Source organism: Telmatherina bonti (genome assembly GCF_933228915.1).
Source record: "Telmatherina bonti genome assembly, chromosome: 8".
NCBI classification, from domain to species: Eukaryota; Metazoa; Chordata; class Actinopteri; order Atheriniformes; family Telmatherinidae; genus Telmatherina; species Telmatherina bonti.
In genome coordinates this window covers 7,514,090-7,531,589 of record NC_136626.1, presented here as the reverse complement: position 1 = coordinate 7,531,589, position 17,500 = coordinate 7,514,090, and the positions used below count along the sequence as shown (strand labels likewise).

At 43.7% G+C, this 17,500-nt stretch overlaps 2 protein-coding genes across 2 annotated transcripts in view; one reads left to right on the top strand and one right to left on the bottom strand.

Moving 5' to 3' along the window:
- The window catches only part of adcyap1r1b (adenylate cyclase activating polypeptide 1b (pituitary) receptor type I), a 23,344-nt gene extending 19,050 nt beyond the window's left edge, over positions 1–4,294 (top strand). The window contains exons 12-13 of the mRNA XM_079245250.1: positions 2,311–2,352; positions 3,988–4,294. Coding sequence (XP_079101376.1) covers positions 2,311–2,352; positions 3,988–4,176 — 231 coding nt within the window. The 3' untranslated portion in view covers positions 4,177–4,294. The remainder of the gene's footprint in view (positions 1–2,310; positions 2,353–3,987) is intronic.
- Positions 4,295–15,555: 11,261 nt separating this feature from the next.
- Positions 15,556–17,500, bottom strand: part of ghrhrb (growth hormone releasing hormone receptor b) — a gene marked incomplete at both ends in the record, with an annotated part of 57,376 nt that continues 55,431 nt past the window's right edge. Inside the window, one exon of the mRNA XM_079245178.1 lies at positions 15,556–15,762. Within this exon, the coding sequence (XP_079101304.1) occupies positions 15,556–15,762 (207 nt within the window). The remainder of the gene's footprint in view (positions 15,763–17,500) is intronic.

Sequence of the window (17,500 nt, the reverse complement as noted above, 5' to 3'; positions counted from 1 at the left end):
TTTCTCCATGGCCTCGCCAAACTCCTCCCATGCCCGAGTTTTTGCCTCGGCAACAGCCGAAGCCGCATGCCGCTTAGCAGGTCGGTACCCATCAGCTGCCTCCAGAGTCCCACAGACCAAGAAGACCCGATAGGACTCCTTCAGCTTGACGGCATCCCTCACTGCTGGTGTCCACCAACGAGTCCTGGGATTACCGCCACGACAGGCACCAACGACCCTACAGCCACAGCTCCGGCCGGCCGCCTCAGCAATAGAGGCACGGAACACAGCCCATTCGGATTCAATGTCCCCCGCCTCACTCGGGACATGGTTGAAGCTCTGCTGAAGGTGGGAGTTGAAGCTCGCTCTGACGGGGGACTGAGCCAGATGTTCCCAGCAGACCCTCACAACACGTTTGGGCCTGCCAGATCTGACCAGCTTCCTCCCCCACCATCTGAGCCAACTCACCACCAGGTGGTGATCAGTTGACAGCTCCGCCCCCTTCTTCACCCGAGTGTCCAAGGCATGTGGCCGCAGGTCCGACGATACGACTACAAAATCGATCATCGAACTGCGGCCCAGGGAATCCTGATGCCAGCATATGGACACTCTTATGTTGGAACATGGTGTTCGTTATTGACAATCCATGACGAGCACAGAAGTCCAATAACAAAACACCATTTGGGTTCAGAGGGGGGACGGCCATGCCTCCCAATCACTCCCCTCCAGGTCTCACTGTCATTGCCCACATGAGCATTGAAGTCCCCCAGCAGAACAATGAAGTCCCCAGAAGGAGCACCCTCCAGCACTCCCTCCAAGGACTCCAGAAAGGGTGCGTACTCTGAACTGCTGTTCGGCGCATAAGCACAGACAACAGTCAGGACCCATCCCCCCACCCGGAGGCGGAGGGAAACTACCCTTTCATCCACCGGGGTAAACCCCAACGTGCAGGCACCAAACTGGGGGATGATGAGAATGCCCACACCTGCTCGGCGCCTCTCACCATGAGCAACTCCAGAGTGGAAGAAGGTCCAGCCCCTCTCGAGGGTACTGGTTCCAGAGCCCAAGCCATGCGTCGAGGTGAGTCCAACTATATCTAGCCGGAACCGCTCAACCTCAGGCTCCTTCCCCACCAGAGAGGTGACGTTCCACGTCCCTAGAGCCAGCTTCTGCAGCCGGGGATCGGACCGCCAGGGTCCCCGCCCCTTGCTGCCGCCCAGCTCACACTGCACCCGACCCCTACGGCTCCTCCCACAGATGGTGAGCCCACGGGAGGTGGGGCCCATGTAACCCTTTCGGTCTGAGCCCGACCGGGCCCCATGGGCAAAGGCCCGGCCACCTGGCTCGCTCTTGTACCCCACCTCCAGGCCTGGCTCCAGAGGGGGGTCCCGGTAACCCGTGTCCGGGCAAGGGAACATTCATGCCCAGGTTGGTCGTCATCATGGAGGTCTATGAGCCGTGCTTGGTCTGGTCCCTCCCCTAGACACCTGTTTGCCATGGGTGACCCTACCAGGGGCATAAAGCCCCCGACAACATAGCTGCTAGGATCTTCGGGACGCACAAACCCCTCCACCACGATAAGGTGACGGCTCAGGGAGGGGTTTTTGGTTTAATACTTAATCAAAATGTTAAAATTAACTTTTCAATCAAGATAACAGTACAAACAGAAAGTAGCATTTTTTTTAGCAAAAAAAAAAAAAAAAAGAAAAGGCGATTTCCAAAGAAACCGTTAGCTGGAAAATTTGGCATATTTGGTCTCCATGGAAACGTGGCTGTCAAGAAGCCAATCAAAATGCTGAGGTACGTCACATGGGACCCGAGAATGGGACTGAAGATCAGCGGAAACAAGTCTGATGATGGGATGACCCTCCCAAGAACCTAGATCTCAGCGGTCCGGATGGAGGAATGGAGCCTCTCCAGAACCCGGGCCTCACCGGGCCGGATGGCTGAATGGAGGCTTCCCAGAACCTGGACCTCCACATGACTGAAGCTGGATGGAAAACAGAAGAAAAGGCAGAAAAATCCAAAGAGTTTTTGAAAGTCTTTCAGGAAGCCCGGAGGAGTAAAACCAAGACCGAAAGTTCCTCTAAAAGGGGCCTGACTTTGTGTTTTTGTATAAATGGAGGCTCAAGGCTTTTGCACAGCATCTTACAGACATGTTGAGGTCAAACAGTTTTTACTGTTTAATTTTTCTAGTGAAAGATGAGCAGCGCTGAAAGTCTGACGTTGATACAAACAAAACAAAAGGAGAACTGATTCTTTACCAGTGAACCATGTTTGCTGTAAATATCAGCGTTTATTCTCATTTCTGGACCCTCTGTGTCTCCTCAGGGCTTTGTGGTGGCTGTCCTCTACTGCTTCCTGAACGGAGAGGTAAATCTTACTTAAAACATTTTCACATTTAAACACTATGGAACAGAAGAGACATGTTTAAACAAACCAGACATAAACCTGATTTTACCAATAAACAGATAAGTTTTTCTTTCCACACAAGATCACCATTTGTAGTTATTGTAGTTTTAATGTTATCTTTAGTTATTTTGCTCCCCGTCTGCAACACTTACAACACTTATATAGACTCCAGTTTTTAGTTTTGACTTTTATATCATGCAAACAAAAGAATTTGTTTTTGTTTATTATTTATTATTATGCTTTCTATTCCATCATATTTTCACTCCAATCCTTTAATCTAGAGATGACTTGGCTATCTGGCTAGAATATCCAACTTTTCCAATCTAGGTCACGTAACTTTTACATGAGACGTGAATCATATAATGATTTATAAAAAATAAAAAAAATCCCATGCTGCCGCAGAAAGAGATTCAGGGAGGCCAGTGTTTTGCTAGCAGCTCATGTTTTCAGTGTGGAATTGTGGTAAATAGTGAGTTTCAGTATTTTTTCTTGCAAACAGAAGCGGCAGATATTAGTCGTTTGTAGATTAGGGCTGTCACTTTTTCCAAAAGCACGTAAAAACATGCATTTCTTTCAGTCTATTCAAATGTTCGCATCTCTTTGTATCTACATCTTGCTGGTAAACAGTATCTTTATAGCCGTTTGGGTGAAGCCTGTTGTAGCCGACTGTACCAAACAGTCTTTCAAACAACACTGACCATCCCATGTTAATTTAAATGTAGATATCATACAGTATATAATCCTTCAATTCTCCTTCATCATCATCATCATCGGCTGATATAAAATGCTGCTGCTGGATTTCTTACAGGGACAATAAGGCACAAACCCATCCTCCCTATGGAAACTAGCCTGCCTCTGTAGCCTTTGTTTCTATATCAAAATGATTCTGTTCACCTCTACAGGCTTAAAACAGCCTTAACCCTGATTCATCTCAGACAAATTGACCTGGCATGTTCCTTTCTAAAGGCTGGGATCCACAAATAAAGTTCAGCTAACGGTTTACAAGTCAAAGCACACCACGTCTTCAGCTATAAAACCGCTGCTTAAAATGAATAAAAAGGGTTTGGTAATGTCCGATAAGGTTCTTGATCATCTGACAAATTCCCTTTGCTCTTCTTGGAAACACTTTAATAAGATTAAAAGAATACTTTACTGTTATGTTTGATGTCTTCACTGCGCCATTCAGATGGCAAGCTAGCAGATCGGTCTGCAGGTTTGTTCCATACAAGATGCATTTAAAACAAACTCCTGAATTTGTTAGTTATTAATTCCAAACACCTCTTCTCAGATGAGCTTGTGTTCTGCAGGAAAGACTTTGTTTGGTATTTCCTAGCATGTTAGCGAACATTAGCTTAGCTAAGGGCTTGTATCACAGCGCCCTCTGCTGGATCACAGGCAAACTACCTCCAACCGTCTTTACTCTGAAGCACTTAGAGGAAAAGTGGCAGCCCTTGTGTTGGTATAAATGTGTTTTTAGTGAGTCCAGAGACAGCAGGGGTGGTGCAGCGCAGTCAGGTGTAGAGACAGAGGGACAGAGAGTTTGTCTCCTTCCAGCGAGGTCCATTAATAATGACCTTGTGAAGTATATCCCTCAAGGTGCAATCGGAGATCAAGAGGAAATGGCGCAGCTGGACGGTGAACAGGTACTTTGCTGTGGACCTGAAGCACCGGCATCCTTCGCTGGCGAGCAGTGGGGTGAACGGGGGGACGCAGCTGTCCATCCTCAGCAAGAGCAGCTCGCAGATCCGAATGTCCAGCCTGCAGGCCGAGACTCCTGCAACCTGAGCGGCGCCAGCGTGGACGTCGGGGCCTCCGCATCTGCTGACATCTCCTGTCCTGACGTCACAAACCCCTCCGCGTCCACCCTCGTCCCGATGACCAGCCTCAGCACCCCTTTCTTCAACCCGTACCCCAACCCCTACCCAGATGAAACTATGATGGAAACCCAGCTGAACTCCAGCGACCCAGAACAGCCTCTCGTCTGAACCTGAATGTGCCAAATAACGAGCGGCCGATCCGGGAGCAGCTGGAAAGCCCACCGCCCCGTTGTAGAGCAGAAAGAATCTGGTGTTTCCAGGCTGAAACACGCAGAGGAAAGCGTCAGTTTCTGTCTGTATATATTGTGATGGTGTTGAAGGTCTGGTGCTACAGTATGGGACCAGTTTATTAGTGCAGCCGGAAAACGTGTCCTCTGATCATTCCAGTCTGTCAAAATGTATGTTAGGTGTAAACTTTTAACTGCATTCCTCATCAAACACAGTCTCCACCTGCAAGAAGAAAACACCGCTCACCCTCGATGTAAATACCGCAAAAAGGATTTCCTTCCTCCAGATTTGGAGGCTTGTCTTATGGAACTTCTCTTTTCTAAAAACACGAAGCCTGCGTTCCAACCTTATGATGGATGAGCAAAAGTATGGTGGTGGATTATGGGAAATGTAGTACCAGATGCTTTTCCAGCTGCCCCATGCAGATGTTCTGGACATGAATTTGTCTCCTAGCAGTTGCTTTAAACATCAAAGCCTGGAGTGACCCTTTAAAGAGAAGTGTCCTGCTGTTCGGGGAATGTAAGAATCGTGTGTGTTATGGACCGATGAGAGAACTCTGTAGATCGTATCAGTCCAGTCAGTGCTGACAGACTTTTCTCTTTGCTTTCTGAACATCAGCAGATGTACAGAAACTGTGTGGAAGCTCGATGTTCCTCTTTCCTAACCAAGCTGTGACTGAAGATGAAGGTTGTGGAGGTAAAAGCAGTATTTATTAGAAAGAAAAATGTTTTCTACAGATCTGTGAAAAGCCAAAAATAGCTGATAGGGTTAGACACTGACGTCCTAACGTGTGTGTGCAGCGCTGAGGTTTGCTGACTACGACCACTAACACACTCAAACCTCAGCTCTGGACAGAGCGTCTGGAGTTTTAAACAGCCGTTAGTACAGAAAATTTCAACGAAAATCAACTCTGACTGCTTGCATGTAGTTGGGTTTACTGTCTTTTGTATCATAGATTTGTTTGTTTTTTATTCTTTCAGTGTTGAATTGTTTGTTGTGAACTTTGTATTGTTGAACATGTGGAGGCCGTGCGCTGTAAACCCTGCTTCTCCTGTCACTTTGTCAAAGCAGAGCCTCTTTAGCGCCTCCTGGTGGAAAATACAACATTCTCCTCGTGGTACTCTTGCCATGTGAAACCTTATGATTTATTTCTGGAAAAAAAAGAAGCTATTTCAATCATTTTGCTGAGTCGCTGCAGTGTGTGCACACTGAGATGGCGAACGTCTCTCGTTCCAAAGACAGAGTTATTTGCACGGTTGCTTCTTTTGCAGCCGATGTCACTGCAGATGTTTCCTCCTCTGGATCCCACCGCTTGACTCCGCTTCATCTCCAGAAGTGCCTTTAAGCACAAAAAGCAGGATTTTCACTTCTGTTGATGATTTTGGAGATTTGTCTTTTCATGTCAAACACAAAACTGCAAAGCGAAAAAAAAAGGGTTTATCAAAGTGCTTTTATGATGCTTGAGATGAAATCAGTATTATAAACCTGGAGGCCTTCAAAGTACTTTAACTCATCATGAAGGATGAGCACAACATACGACCAGAAAGATGAAGCAGCGCTTCGGTGTATCGACTTACATCTGAGTGATTCCTGTGCTTTAGTTCATCAGCAGTTACTGGGCAAAAAACACGAGGACTTTTACTTTATTCTATATTTATTAAACATACAAACATTTTCTGCTTCATGGGAGTCTTTATCTACATGTCCAGTAAGGCAGGACTCCATTCACACTGCAGGCAAACGGGACCGAAATCTAAAAATCACAGCAGATTTCAGGACATCATCCCTGAAGATGCTGCGGTTTGTCATTTGGAGTAGGACGTACGTATCCCCAGGACTACCACGGTGTAGGTAGACTTTGTGGGAAAAGACCTGTTGGAAACCACTCCAGATGTTAGGCTGGCATTAATAATGGTAACAAATGAGCGTAAGTAGGAAAAAGCTCTTACAACAGGTGTGGGGGAACAGCATCATGACGGCTTTAGAGACTCATCACTTTCTGCAGCGGAGCAGGAGCGACATGTTCAACCAGGTGGAAGACCAGAGCATGTAGGAGGAGCTGAGGGGTCAGATGTGGGGAGTACTACCGGGCCCTTGTGGAACCTTGTCAATGAAAAATGGCAGAAACCTTTCATACAATTAAAAAAAAGAGGGCAACAACAGGAAGTTTGAGGGGCACTAAGAATAGTCTCAGTTGACTAAAACAATGTGAAGTTTATGACTGGTTGAAAGGATAATATTAGCAAAACATTTCCTTTTTCCTCCTTTACTGATATAAACCCCAACGATCTCTTAAGATTTGGAAAGAGACCTGTAAGTTGTTTTTTTGTCCATTACGCCTCATCTGCGTGGTCTCGTCATTTAGCCGGGGCTCAGACCTGGCTAAAACCAGCCACAGTGGCTGGGACAATCTGACAACTGTCGTGCAACCGAGAACTAAGTTCATCTCTGTTGTGTGGGACCCCACGGGAAATGTATCGTTAAAAACAGGCAGAGGTATGGTGTTTAGTGCATGCAGGTCCCTTTCGGGCTGCAGAGCGTTTAAGACAAACAAAAATAAGTCCTGCAGTGTGAACGTAGCCAAAAAATATGAATCCATAAAACTCCAAAAGCAGGAACCGAGTGGAAGATTTAATCAATTTTCTCTCAAATTTGCATCATTTCTGATAAAAGCACAGTTTCACATCTCAGTTCTTTCAAACAGAAACTTTATTTAAAGCTTAAACTGGCAGAATGCACTTAAATATGGATTTATGTGTATATTTATATTAAAAAAAATCTACCAACTGTTGGTTTAATGTCAGAATTATTTTTAAACAGTTATATATTCATATATTCAGCCTTGCATTGGTCTTTTATAACAGTTTATTATTTTTATTGGGATTTTAAAACTGTAAAAGAAGATAAAAAAAAAAACACCCCATGAAGCCTTTTTATGTTGACTTAAAGCAAAAACTGTTAAAATACTTTGATTTCGTCAAATTATTGGACTTAAAACAGGATTTCCTCTAAAATCAGAATAAATAGCTCATTTCCTGGTGGACATTTTCCCTTTTACACACACTTTGTGTAAAAACGACTGGTTCTCTAAAGGACCTGCAGAGAAACCAGGCCTGATTTTTATCTGCTCCCTCACACCTGACTGAGATGATTGGACCAATCAGGCTTGATCAGGGTGCATTTGCATCAGGTGTGTTTGTGCAGGTGAACAAGCAACGAATAGAATTCAAGTTTTATTTGTAGAAAATCTGATGATGTTACAAATGAGGTGCTGTGTGATTGCATCCAGTAAATAGACCTGACCTGGGAAGGAAGTGGAGTAACTTACAATGATCTTTTGTCCTCATAAAACCACTACTTCAATCATTCTGATCCGACACATACTTTCATATCTGCAAATATCCAAATCCTCGCTCTCTGAGTGCAGATCGAGCTTGTTCGCAGAGAGAAGGGCTGACCAGAAACTGTCTTCAGTCTGAGCTGCATCGTAGCAGAGCAGATCCAGCAGCAGCCTGCTGGATTCTGGAGAAAGGGCTGGACCATCGCCATCGCTCTGCTTCACACGTTCATCAAACATTACGACAATCTCACCAGGTCACAGGACTATTTTTACATCCTGGGTTTCATTACTTTTGGTGTTTTAATATGGGAGTTGGAGCCTTATGTTGCCGGTACTATGTTGATGTCAGACAAAGATGTTGCTATAAATATGAAGATAATAATTATTTCAAGCTGTTGTTCTGAACTATGAAGTAGTTAGTTGAAGTGTTTGGAAGGTCTGTAGCCAACCTTTGTGACAAATAAACTGAAATGTAAATGTACAAGCTGCCAATATTGTACCTTGTAAATGGAGTTTTCTGTGGTTTAAAGTGCATCGCTGTCATTTTAAAGACTTTGCTCTAATTCTTCTTATATTTTTATGACTTTTTAATGATGATAATGTCTGCTGAGAGCGTAAAGCCTCCTGTAATGCCGCTGTACTCCGACAGGCAAATGCATGCTTGTGAATTTGTTGATCTCATCTGAATCGTAGAGCAGCTTTTTGGGCCGACGAGGGAATCAGAGCTGCGTTCTCATGCTAAAGCCGCTGTAAAGAATGCATGAGGCCATCATAAGCTAGAACAGACGTCTGGGTTTCAGCTGTGAACAGTTTTAATTGTAACTCTCATCCCGTTAAATACTTTGCCTTTGAATGTTGATGCTCACAGACATGAGGGAAAGTACAGTGCCATAAAAGCTGCTGAAACATCTGCTTTTACTTCGTAGCATGACGAGAAGTTTGGTTCCTCTTACTTTTAGAGCGTGGTTGTTTATTGCATTGCTTTATTGTACAGGTCGCCTGTGTTAGATCGGTGAGAGGAGACTAAATGTTCAGATGGCTGAATGTAACGTGAGCAGCTTCTGGCCGCTCATCAGCTCCTCCATTTTCTTTCATTGCGCCAGTTTAGCTTTTTGTTGTGGGGGATTTGTTTTGTATATTATGAAAGTATCCACAATAAATGTTTTTAACTTGCTGTCTCGCTTGTGTTTTGTGTTCATGTTAGAGGCGTCAGTAGACGCCGCAACGTTTCTGTTAAGCTGTTAAAGGACTATTTTCTTTTCTGGAAGAACACATACACCTGCAGCCATTTTGTTAGCAACATTTATTAAATTACCAAGCTGCAACCTCTGGAAGTTAAAAGTGAAGCCTATGCAGAAGTGCATAAAACTGCAGTTCCCCCTTCATCCACTAGGGGCTGCAAAACAGAGCAAATCTCCATAGACTCCCATGTTAAAAAGACCAACTTCACAGCAGAAATAAACATGTTTACAGCAGAAATAAACATGTTTACAGCCTGGTACAAAAATCTATTTTAGGTTTAATAGGTCAGGTTTACCTGTGGGGGGAGTACATTTTATTCTAACTCGCCCATTTAAAAGTAATTTAATCTCAAAATTTGGCATATTTAGGGGTGGGTCCTTTTGATCGACAGGTTCCCGATATCCAGCTTCAAGAAGGAGGAGCTGCGGTTTTTAGCCAGTTACCTCTGTTAGCTGGTTAGTTCCGGGTTAGCTCGGTTAGCTCTTAGCCATAGGCAAGCATGAGTTTACTAGATGTCAATAATACACGCTCACAGTCCCCCTCTAAGCTCTAAGTCTTTGCCCATTTTGGTGTTTTTCGAGAGAGACGACATACATGCGAAGCTGCCAAGAGGGCAACGGTGGGAACCACCCAATGAGCTTCAATTCAGCTCTTCACAAACCTACGGGTGACGTCATGGAGGCTCCGCCCATATTTTTACATACAGTCTATGTAAACTACTTATTAACACAGTTGTCATAAAGTAAAAATCCTGTCCAGCAGCTGTTCCAACCAGTCACTAAAACATCTGAGTGTAATCAGCTGAGCTCCACTGCGAGGTAGATGAGCCTATTAGTGAAAACACCTGTTCTAAATGCACAGGTGCATCCAATAACATGGCAGGCACCTGGATTATACACCTCTGGCAACTCAATGCATTTAGTCATATAGACGTGGTGGAGATGATCTAAGTTTAAGAAGAAAAGGGGATTTAAGCGACTTGTGAGGTTTCTCTGCTAAAACAAAACTGACAAACATTAAACGTTCATTGTGCAGAACTTCACATCAAACTGTAGCCGTAGAATCAGATGTGTTGGAGCAGGGAACGAGCTAAAACCAGCAGGACAGAGAGTTGTAGGTTTACAGAGATTGTTCCAAATGTGTGGACTGATTGGAGACGATAGAGACTCAAATATCTGAATTATTATCAACATCAATACTGCTGTTTCTCCTAGTTTACTTTTGTATGAACAAGTTTACAAAAAACAAATTAAATCATCGGTACATTTAGTCAGTTATGCAGACGTAACTCGCACATGCTCGCAACTACCAAAGGCGGTCTTAAATTTATTTGTTTGCTTGGCCAAAGTTTATTCTAACTTCTGTTGGTGAAAATAGCCCACCCTGCTGGTCCAGGATGTTTTAAAATGTCCTAAACATGATGGGCACAGAGGAAGTGGGCGCAGCCTCCCACTGGGGCCGCTGTCTCTCAACGTCCGCCTCGTGTCCACAGATGGGCAACAGCTGATGTCTTCTGAGTCATCTGATGATGAAAAGGGCAGCTTAAGCGGTGTGAGGGCGTAGGCTTCCAGTTCGCACAACCAAACGCACAAATCCAGGCTGCTTGTTGGTGTTTCTTCACAGGAAACTGATAAAAACTTTTTCATCGTTTACGTGGCTTCTCTCCTCTTCATCTGGAACAAACACACAACCGCTCTTCCTGCTAAAGACTCTGTGGAAGTGTTGAAGGACATTCCAGCTTTCCGACCTCCAAGCGCAAGCTGCACATGCATACATGATGGAAATCCTCCACTTGTTTGGTTTTTTTTTTTTGTCATACTTGTGTCTGGCTTAGTAGTTTCTAACTTGCTGTTCACTTTATTAGAAAAACAAACAAACAAAAAAAAAAGCGTCACGACACACTCAGAAATGATCCATCATAACTTCATCAGTTATTTTTCATTGCCTTAACTTGAAACACCACCATTTACAGAATTTATTACAGATTTTCAGTTTGCAGTTTACATGATGAACTCATTTAATCAGATAATATAAGCTTTTTAGTTGAAGTAATCACACTATGCTGCCCCCTGCTGGCCATTAGAGAAAATGCTTAAATGTCTGGTCATATACACTCATCAGCCACAACATTAAAAACACTCATCTTCTTACGTTACAGGCTTTAGTTCCCACGGCAACACTAAGACTGGGCTGGGAATTTTCATCAATCACACTGTCCTAACCTCTGACATCACCTACTCATGTGGTGTAAAAAAGTCCAAATCTGTGTTTTTATAAAGTTTTTTTTCTTATTTGGTTGTGTTACTTATATTCACTCTGATGTCCCACCAGGTGAGTAATACTTGTCCAGTTATATCTGTATTACACTTATCTGTACTTTATAGTCTTTATACCAGCTGGACAATATTTAACCACAGAAGTTAAAACTAAATCCTGTCGCATAAATGCTCATTTCCTCTCTTTTCAGGCTGAATGTTCATTTATTTATTGATAAGCTGAGTATAAAAGATAAAAATGACTTCATTTAACATGGAAAATTTAATTTTCAGAGCTTGATCAGAGTACTGCTGAATTTAACTGAAGTGTATAAAAATGGGATCTTACCTCATGTTTGAATGTACATACATGATGTTTTTTGTTTTTGTTTTTTTGTTTTTTTTTTAAATAACACCCTATAGCAGTTATTAAAAATGATATAATAGCTTATACCGTCTGTAAATCATCCTCACTCTGCTTCCAAAAAATAAGAAATGCCTGTTAGTTAAAAGTTCAGATTCAGATTGTTGCCATTTCTGCCACTAGATGGCAGCACATCCTAAGCGACTCAGGTTCCAGTCTGATCCAGCATCTCTGCTGAAGCAAACCTGATAGAGCCAGGAACCCCCCAGAGCAGGGGTCCCCAAGTCCATGCCGGGAGATCTTCCATCCTGCAACTTTTAAGCATCGCGGCTCCAACACACCTGAATCAAATGGCTGAATTCCTCATCTGCCTTTCAGCTTTGCAGAGGCCTGGCAAAGAGACTGCCATGTGAATCAGGTGTGTTGGACAAGGGATGCATCTGGATCTCCAGGAGCAGATCTGGGCACCGCTGCCCTGCAGGTCCTACAACCCATAAGGCCAGACAGTGTTGTTTCCTGTTGTGGCTGATCTGTGTGGTACTAAAGCTGAGGGGCAGCAACAGGAACACTGAGTAAAACAGACTAAAACACAGTTTCTGACATTTCTATGGCTACAAAACCAGCCTGATCCTTTAATGTGACCACAGGTCGGAGTAAGCAGACAACAAAGCTGGAACCTGTAAGAGAAACACACCTACACGTTTATTTATCCACAGTGAAAATCTAAAAACGAGTGAGACATCCCGTCTTCTTGGTGCACTTTCAGGTGAGAAAAACGCCTTGTTTCTGTCACTAAAGTCTCTTCCCTTCTGGGATTCATCGCAGCACAGAAGCACGTTTGTTACACAGTCCAGCAAAAAGCATTTTCACACACATTTTTATTCAATCCACCCCAAATGCTGAGAAACGCTGAAATATGCGGCATGAAAAAGGCACTGTCGTGGTCAGTAGCTGAGCAATGTGACTTTACTCATCCTGGAAAAGAGTCAACGTAGATAGCATGTGTGCTCATAATGCCAAAACACAGAGAAACACACCATGTCAAAGCATTGGTGCAGAGAAGGTACATAAAATCAGCTCATCCAGTCTCTCAGAGCAGAACTGGACTTCAGTCATATGTTTTTACACATTTTCTGATATTACATCATACAGCAACAGAGTACAGAAAAATACACAGAAAAAAACACCAATTTGTCGCTTTAAAGATTCTCTTAATATTTACTGATTTCTCTAATAAATTTTAATTCATTGGTTTTAGAAATCAGTTTGATAAACTGTATAAATATCATAAATGTATATAGTATGTACTTACATTCACACAAACACGTTAAAACAATCTGAATAATAAATAACTTTTACAGTCTAGTGCTCCAGATGTGCGCTAATGCACTGTGCAACATACAGCAGGCAGAGCCATGACGGGACCTCGGACATGTTCCCAGCAGCAAAGGCAGGTTCTGTAACACACACCAGCTCGTCCACAGCGACGACAGATATCGCAGCGAGCCTTTTCAGAAAAACAAACTCTGGAAAAAGTGGAAACAAACTATTTTTGCAGAGATTTCATGTGACAAGCATGAGCAGCTGTGCGGACGCTGGATTAGCCCGGCGAAGAGACGGCAGCTGTTGGCTCCTAAATCAGACGGTTTTTCATCTGGGTTTTATGGGGGAAAAAAAGCACTTTATAGAACAAGCTCATGGAAATGTCGAAATATGAAAAAAATTCCTCAATATTGTAAAAACCGGAAAAAAAAACTGACCGTTAAATACAGAAAGTTTCTGACGTTTTGCATCACTTTATGGTAAAAACTTGGCTAAAACCGGGTTGTACACACACTGATACTTCTGCTGCCGGGCTAGCCGTCGAAGGCCGGCGCGTTGCTGAAAAACTTCTGTGATGCGTCTTCAATGTCCGTTTTTAAGCTTCAATATACAAAATCCAGTCTGGTTTTTCTTCCTCTAAATGTCTGAGTGCAGGAATAAAATCATATTTTGATTTTAGCAGCTTCTCGGGATTTAATCAACAGAAGTAAATGTGTTAAATCGTCGCCTCACTGATCGCTGAATCCTTCACCGCAGACGCTTCTTGCCAGAACGTCTCTATCAACACTGAATCAATACAGTCTCATATCACCCCTCATTTGCAGCGATTGCCTCTGAGAGGAACAGAACATGAGATTGATGAGTGGATCAGACAATGTCTGCAGAGAAACACTGAAGCGGTTTGTTGTGGTGAAGAGGAATGAGCCATGAGGGACACTGCAAGGGTTTTATTCATCCAGCACCGGCTCAGGGTTGATAATCCACTTCATACAAAGACTTTAAGTAGTTTCTGTTCTGAATGCCTCTTAATTCGCCCCCAGGAGAGACCGTTAAGTCCACCCAAATCAACAGGACATTAACAGGCTTGTGCAGAAACAAGAATTTCTGCCAGTTTATGCATAAAATAGTTGATGTTTGACAACTTTTTGCAAAGCGTGTAAAATAAAGCAGTCATGAAACTGGATATGGAGGAGTTCTGATCCAGGAATAATTATATCCAAAGCCAACAGAAACATGCAGCCGCCATGAAATCACCAGTAAGACTGATCTGCTACTCCGTCTGCCATCCAGATGCTGCTTTGTTGGTCATCCCTCATTGAGGGGGGGTCCTGCAGGTTTTAGGAGATTACCTGCTGAACACACCTGGTTCAGATTCAGAGTTGTCCAAAGATTTACTTTAAGCAGGAAAACTTCTGAAACTTGCAACTTACTGACCCTCGAGAACCAGGACTGAGGATCCCTGCTGTACACCAGTATAATTCCAGTCCTGGTCCTGAAGTAGCACTGGCCTGCTTTAACACGCCCGTTAACAGGCTTGATGAGGAAGTCTGATAATCTAAATCAGGTGTGTTGGAGTCGGAACACATCTAAGACACGCGGGCTACTGGTAATTGAGGACCAGGACTGGGAAACACTGCTCTAGACCATGAATTCATGATGACATCATTTTTAAACTGGGAGTCTTCTGGATGATCTGGAGCCCTCTAGTGGTCAGCACTGACATTGCACCCTTCACCTTCACCACCACTTCAGAGAATTTATCTACAATCTGTGCCTCATCCATTTGTCTAGAAGCTTTGGATTTGTTTCTCGTGAAATAAACTGGGTTTGAGAAGAATCTTCCCAACCCTTACACCCAGCTAGACGCCATACTGCCTCCTTCACTGGGTGGAAAAAAAGGAGTTTAGAAGATTAATGATTCATTTTTGACTGGATTCATGGATCAGACAGCGTCCTGTGAGCCAAACCTCATAACTTGATTTGAGCGTTTGATTAATTTCACAGACCTCCTCCCTCCCAGTTAGTTAGTTCTCAGTCTGCTGGTTTCTGGTCCAGAGACAACTACCTTCAGGTTAACCAGTTCTCTGCTTAATGGGGTGATGCCCGGTAGGTGTTGTTAATCAAAACGGAAAGTATCAAAGTGGCCCTGTTGCTGATCTTCTGTTCATCTTATAGAAACCAAAAGAAAAATACTGATTTATTCTTTCGAAGCCCATTTTACTCCATGAGCAGCTCAACAAGTCATCACAAAACATTTTACCACAAAGTAAAGCAAACTTTTAAAGCAGAGCTGATCATGTTCTGCTTTGTAGAGAATAATAAAAGGAGGTGTGATAGATAAAAAGAGTTTTGCAGAAGTGAGTAAAACACGGAGGAGAAGCCCCAAAGCAAACATACAAACAGTAACATAAATACAAGCCGTATTTCAGACACTGGTCGCCGTTTCGTACGATGCCTTTAGAGGTCTCATATTTGTTCAGCTATAAAAGTTGCAGAAAGAAGTACAATCGGGCTCTGTGGTCGAGTCTCTGCTCAGGACGAAGCTCCAAGCAGATGTGCAATAAAGACTTGCCTATCAGCGCCGTCTGCGGACTCTCAGACGGCGGACACGCTGCTGGGTGTGAGGGTGTGTGTGAGGGCTTGCGCCTCCGAGCCTGGCCGGTCTTTGGGGCTGGATTTGTCTAGAACAGATATCTGAGTGACGGTGCTGCTCTCGTTGAACAGCGTACGCCGTCGTTTACTGTATCTCAGGTAGCTCTGAGTCTGCCACTTCCAGAAGCGCTTCTTCAGCTCAGCCTGGACCTGAAAACACACAGGAGGAAAAGTAAGAATCCATTCTGCTGCTTTCTGTGAACATATATACTGCATACAACTAAGTTCTTATGTAAAGAAATGCTAAAATGTCTTTATACAGTTTTTTCTTAGCATTGGGCCACAATAAAGAGGAATTACTTGAACTCTGTCTGCAGAAAAGCCAGATAACATGAAAAAGAGGCCTTTAGATGAACCTGTCCAGAGTCCGAAGGCATTTTTTCACTATCTTCTCTGTCTAATTCATTTTTCATAGCTACAACCAGGGAGGCAGTATGGGGGGGGGGCTGCACACCCATGGAGTCAACTGTGTCCTGCAGATGGGAGCGAGCAAGAAACAGCACCACTTCTGGAAACTTCTGGAAGTCAACAGTCACACAGGAGGTAACAGCTGTGCTAGGAGGGTTAGCTCCGGCAGCTACGGAGCATGAAGAGCAGCGTTCCGGACTCCTGGTTTAAATTAATCTGGAATACTTGCAGGTGGAAGGGGTCAGACTAAGGCTGCAACGATTACTCGGGTAACTCGAGTAACTCGAGTACAAAACATGAACGAGGCAAATTATCTGCCTCGAGGCGTCGTTTAATTAATATCACGTGGCGATATATTTTAATTTCTGCATCATGGCGGCGTTCTCAGACCACTGCGCTGTTCGGAGGGACGACATCACTGCAAACATATAAAACATCTAAACATGTATAAAATCTATAAAAGCAGAAGCTGTGGCCTACGGTGTGTCTGTACAGTCTGACTGTTTCAGCCGGACTGATGACGGACATTTCCACCAGCAGCGCTTTGCTTTCTGTCTGAAGATCCTCCTTGCTTTGGTCTCTAACGGCAGAGAATGAAGAAGAGGGGAGGAAAAGACCGAAAAGTGGCAGTGTGGGACCATTTCACACTGAAAAGGACAGAAAACGTAGTGCAGTGTGTGTGCTGTAAAGCAGGTCTTAATGTTGCTGCACCTGAAACGCCCCCCCCCCCACAAATTCACCGCTCCAGGAGGAGATCCAGCTTTCTGATTTATATCAGCAGCAGCAGCGGCTGGTAAAATGTACAGAGTTGTAACCTGTGATATCAGTCAGCAGTGACGAGGCATGGCGAGGTGTCAGCTGCTAACGCACGCTAACCGTCTGGTAATCCGTCCCTCATCTGTCTCTCCTGCACACACGCAGCGTGTGGCGGAGCCTCTGTTCCTGCAGCAAACTTTTATTCCGGATTAAACAGACACACTTTTAACAGGCGTGTCGTCCACCAAGACATCGGCTGGTTCTTACTGTGGACATGTTTACAAGTCACTCCTTTCTACAGGAATTCTTCTTTTAATCTTTTAAAATGCAGAAATTTGCAATCGGTTGAGGATTGTTTCTCCACACATTGAGCGCGTGCACAAACACGTTGGCACATTTTAAAATATGATACTTTTAAAACATTTTAAAAGTATCATATTTTAAAACATTTTCCTCATGCATTATGTAGTAACAACACATGCAACAGCTTCACAAATATACATTTATAGATTTACTTTGGTTGAGTTTCTAGTATTTGTTTTTCAACTTATAATAATAATAAAAAAAGAATTGTTAGAGTACTCGATTACTCGAAGAAATAATCGACAGAGTACCCGATTACAAAAGTACTCGATAAGTGCAGCTCTAGGTCAGACTTTGTTCTGCTTCTTGTGTTTCCGAGCTGCCGTAGCTACCTCCCTTAAAGCCCATTCATGCTCGAAGA